Here is a 4,604-nt window from a genome sequence, read left to right on the forward strand (position 1 = left end):
CCTCAGCCCTCACCAGATGCCCCTTGTCAATGGAGGAAGTTCCACTCTTCCTAATTTGTTGAGTGTTTTTTTCATGAGAGGGTATTAGATTTTGTTGGTTGGATGCTTTTCTGCATGAAATGAGATGATCACGTGGTTTTTTCCCTTTATTAACGTGACGTTTTGTGTTGATTCATTTTCTCATTTTGAACCAGCTTAGCATTCCTGGGATGAAGCCCGCTTGGCCGTGGTGTGTGGCCTTCTGTATACGCTGCTGGATTCACTTTGCTGGTGTTCCGCTGAGGATTGTTGCATCCATGTTCATAAGAGACACTGCCTGTAGTTTGCCTGGAATGTCTTTTTCTGATTTTGGTATCAGGGTTGCTGGGGGTTTGTCTGGTGTTTCTGTCGTGATTTGACACATGATTCTGACCGTCGGTGCTGACCCCGACCCCCTGGCAGAGGTGTGTCTGTCGGGTCCCCTCCACGCCTCGCCCTCGGGAGGGAGGCCCCCTGCGGAGTGCGCGGAGCTGCCGGCAGCTCCGTAATCCGATGGGAAACCTTCTGTGTGGGAGGTTTGTCTCTTCTCTCTGACTCACTGACGTGTTCGGTCATTTCTTACATCAGCGCAGACTCGTGGGTAGGTATCTACGTTATCCTTTGGGTTACAATTCAGTACTTGATTTGTTGCTCCCACTGTTCCAGCCTCGGCTGCTGGGAGCTTTCCCATACCCCACCTACGTGGGTTCTTGGTGTTTTGTTTTGGGTTTCTGAGCACCTCCCTCCTTTCTGGTGCTAGAAGACATTCCAAGCCCATCTTGGAATCTGCCATTTCTCCAGGGAGCCTGGTTCCTTTATTGGAGAATGAATGCTCTTAGGAACCAAGATGTGGGCTCTCTCGGCCAGCAGCGCGGAGCCCTGTGGGTCCTGACCAGTGAGTCTGCAGACTTATAAATGGCCGGTCCTGGGAGGCCCCCCTGCCCAGGCTGCTGTCCTCTCCCAGAGCCATGTCACGAGGGGTCAGTCGGCCTCCCTGGCCTTTGCTGGAGTGGAGGTTCATGGTCTGGCCCTCTGGGCTTGGGTGACAAGCTCTCAGCTGGGACCGGAGCTGACTTCCTTGGGTCACGTCAGCCCTCAGATGCCCTGAGACAGAGACTCGTTACAGTGCTGTTTTTCGCTTCTCTGAGGGTTGAGTGTCCAGGGATCTGAGCCCCTACTGACCTGGCTCCGGAGCAGAGCCCGTGGGGCCATCCTGACTCGGGAACACAGCGGTGTCGCCCTCAGATCCCGTGTGACCAGGGCACACGTGGCGGGGAGGGTTCAGTTGTTCGTGGTGTCACCTCAGTCATGTGACAAGATGCAGGTCTGAGTGTCATCTGTCCACACACCCCACGGACCGCGTCTCGTCACCCCAGCCTAGAGCCTCTTCCCCGCTGTGCCCTTTCGCTGGTACTCGGGGCAGGAGCGAGGGGATAGGGTCCTGATGACGGGTGTCCCAGGGTGCCTCCTGTGGACCAAAGGCCCCAGCTGGCAGCCAGCGGGGGCCTGAAGGGAGGAATGGGGGGGTCCTCTTCTGCCAGGGTGCGCCCCCAAAAGCCCACTTTGTGCCGAGGCTGGAGGGCTGTTTGGCTAACGCTGGCGTCTGGGAGAGGCTGTCCGGGCGCCGCCTGGAGAAGTGTGTCCCACTGTGCTGTTCCTCGGTGTGGGGTCTGGACCCCGAACCGGACGTAGGGAGGAGAGGTGGGGAGACTGGTGATCTGAGCACCTTCCCACGGGAGGTGCCCCTGCGACGCCACGTGGTGTTGTCCTGGGGTCCCATGGGGGCGTGAGGACATCCTCGGACTTGGCACATCCCCGCTCTGCCCGGCTGAAGTGGGGGCGATGCCGAGACAGTGCTTCCCCTCGCGGTTGGTGGGTGCTGTCTGCGCACCCCAAACCCTGCCCCACTGACATGCCGCCGCCCTTGCAGACCGTCCAGGACGGCCGCCAGTTTCTGAAGTACGTAGACCCCAGGTTGGGGGTCCCGCTGCCGGAGAGGGACTACGGGGGAAACTGCCTCATCTATGATGCCGACAACAAGACCGACCCCTTCCACAATGTCTGGGTAGGTGCCCGGAGGGGGACGGCCGGCCTCATGACACGGGGGCCCCACCACCTCCCACGCGGGAAGCTCGGCGCTGCCCCAGGCATGGATGCTTCTGGGACCCGAGTCACTCTGGACTGGATGGGATGAGGGTACCAGGGGCCATGCCGCCCACACGCGGGGATGCCTCTGGCTGCGGCGGGGCCCCTTCCCAGCTCACGATGGTGGACCGAGCGTGAGGCCTGCCTCTGTGCCCCACAGGACAAGCTGGACGGCTTTGTGCCCGCACACTTCATCGGCTGGTACCTGAAGGTAGGCACCTCCTCGTTGGGCGGGGTACCTGGTTTCGGAGCCGCCCTGAACTCTGGGCCATTTTCCAGCCGTGCGGTGGGTTGCGGCCGCGGTGCAGGACAGGCGGGCTGCCGAGCTGGGGGGGTGCCTGACCCAACCTTGCGTGTCCTGGGCGTTGCGGTGGCCGCTGGAGAGCAAAGGGGAGAGACCCACGGGGGGCCCCCGGCCCCCATCCCACCCAGCCCTGGGCATCCTCAGGCCTGGACACACGAGTCGTCGACATACCTGCAAGTTGCCTCAAAGTCTTTTTTTTTTTTTTAATAAATTTATTTATTTAATTTATTTATTTTTGGCTGCGTTGGGTCTTCGTTGCTGCACGCGGGCTTCCTCTAGTTGTGGCGAGCGGGGGCTGCTCTTCGTTGCGGTGCGCGGGCTTCTTGTTGCGGTGGCTTCTCTTGTTGCGGAGCACGGGCTCTAGGCACGCGGGCTTCAGTGGTTGTGGCTCGCGGGCTCTAGAGCACAGGCTCAGTAGCTGTGGCGCACGGGCTTAGTTGCTCCGCAGCATGTGGGATCTTCCCGGACCAGGGCTCGAACCCGTGTCCCCTGCATTGGCAGGCGGATTCTTAACCACTGCACCACCAGGGGAACCCTCAAAGTCTTAACTTGGGGCGGCTGGAGCCACAGCTGCCCTGCCGCCGTGCCCCGCCTGAGGGCAGTGGGGCGGGGGTAGGGGCGGGCTGTCCTTGGGGGATCCCGCCCTGGGGTCTGACGTCCTGGCGGCCCGCAGACCCTGATGATCCGTGACTGGTGGATGTGCACGATCGTGAGCGTGATGTTTGAGTTCCTGGAGTACAGCCTGGAGCATCAGCTGCCCAACTTCAGCGAGTGCTGGTGGGACCACGTAAGTGCCGCCCTCTGCGTCCCGGCCACAGCGGGGGACGGCGGGCGGCATGGGGTCCCCTCAGCCAGGGCCGTGCGACCTGGGGGCCTGTGGCACCCACCTCCCTCCCACCTGGCTCCCGCCCCCAGTGGATCATGGACGTGCTCGTCTGCAACGGGCTGGGCATCTACTGCGGCATGAAGACTCTCGAGTGGCTGTCCCTAAAGACGTACAAGTGGCAGGGCCTCTGGAACATTCCGACCTACAAGTACGTCTAGAGAGCAGCCCTGCTCCGCACAGGCCTTGACCCCAGTGTGGGGCCTGCAGGCCCCCCCCCACCCCGCGAGGTCCTTTCGTGAGGTGCTACAGGCGAGGATCTTGCCTCTGTAAACTCCACCGAGGATGTGACCCTGGGTGCTGCCCTCGTGGCGGCCGGGACGTCAGCCCGTCCCCATCCAGCCGGCTCCTCTTACTCCCTGCTGGCCCTTCTCGGGATCGTCCCTTCCCAGCCGCCTCCCTCTGTGAAGAAGTAGAGAAACAGTCCAGGAAAAGACCTGGGGGGCCGGGGGGTGGGTGGCGCGGGCCGGGGTCGAGTGTGCCCGGTGGGCGTTGCCCTGGGCTGACGGGCCGCGGTTCCAGGGGCAAAATGAAGAGGATCGTCTTCCAGTTCACGCCCTACAGCTGGGTCCGCTTCGAGTGGAAGCCAGCCTCCAGCCTGCGCCGCTGGCTGGCCGTGTGCGGCATCATCCTGGTGGTAAGGCCTGTGGCCTCCTGCATGCCCCTGCCCTCCCCGCCGCGGGCGCCCTCCACCCTCCTCTGCCCCCAGTTTCTCTTGGCAGAGCTGAACACCTTCTACCTGAAGTTTGTGCTGTGGATGCCCCCCGAGCACTACCTGGTCCTCCTGCGGCTAGTCTTCTTTGTCAACGTGGGCGGCGTGGCCATGCGGGAGATCTACGACTTCATGGACGACCCGTGAGGGCCAGGGTGGGGCCTGGGCCGTGGAGGGGGGGGGCGCGGGGGCGGGGCGCTCTCGAGCCTCACCCCTGCACCCGCCTCCCTCTGCAGGAAGCTCCACAAGAAGCTGGGCCAGCAGGCCTGGCTGGTGGCGGCCATCACCGTCACGGAGCTGCTCATCGTGGTGAAGTACGACCCGCACACGCTCACGCTGTCCCTGCCCTTCTACATCGCCCAGTGCTGGACGCTCGGCTCCGTGCTCGCCCTCACCTGGACCGTCTGGCGCTTCTTCCTGCGGTGAGCGCCGTGGCCCCGGTGGTCCTGCCTCCCCACCCCAGGCTCTGAGCTCCCCTGCGGGGCAGTGTCCAGGGACCTCCGTGGGCCAGCCAGTGGTGACGCAGCCCCCGCTGTCCCCAG

At 62.8% G+C, this 4,604-nt stretch overlaps 1 protein-coding gene across 11 annotated transcripts in view; it reads left to right on the forward strand.

Annotated features, from left to right (window-relative positions):
• The window catches only part of PTDSS2 (phosphatidylserine synthase 2), a 33,673-nt gene that overhangs the window by 22,816 nt on the left and 6,253 nt on the right, over positions 1–4,604 (forward strand). For 8 of the 11 annotated variants that reach the window (XM_060302675.1, XM_060302677.1, XM_030850883.3 and 5 more), the window contains 7 exons: positions 1,949–2,083; positions 2,324–2,374; positions 3,141–3,254; positions 3,383–3,501; positions 3,873–3,987; positions 4,060–4,205; positions 4,299–4,484. In XM_060302675.1, the coding sequence (XP_060158658.1) occupies positions 3,147–3,254; positions 3,383–3,501; positions 3,873–3,987; positions 4,060–4,205; positions 4,299–4,484 (674 nt within the window). In that variant the 5' untranslated portion in view covers positions 1,949–2,083; positions 2,324–2,374; positions 3,141–3,146. Of the gene's footprint in view, positions 1–1,948; positions 2,084–2,323; positions 2,375–3,140; positions 3,255–3,382; positions 3,502–3,872; positions 4,206–4,298; positions 4,485–4,604 lie in introns of all 11 variants that reach the window. The other 3 variants (XR_009564694.1, XR_009564693.1, XM_030850881.2) reach the window with 1 other exon arrangement.

The sequence above is a fragment of the Globicephala melas genome, chromosome 8 (assembly GCF_963455315.2).
Source record: "Globicephala melas chromosome 8, mGloMel1.2, whole genome shotgun sequence".
In the NCBI taxonomy this organism is placed as follows: Eukaryota; Metazoa; Chordata; class Mammalia; order Artiodactyla; family Delphinidae; genus Globicephala; species Globicephala melas.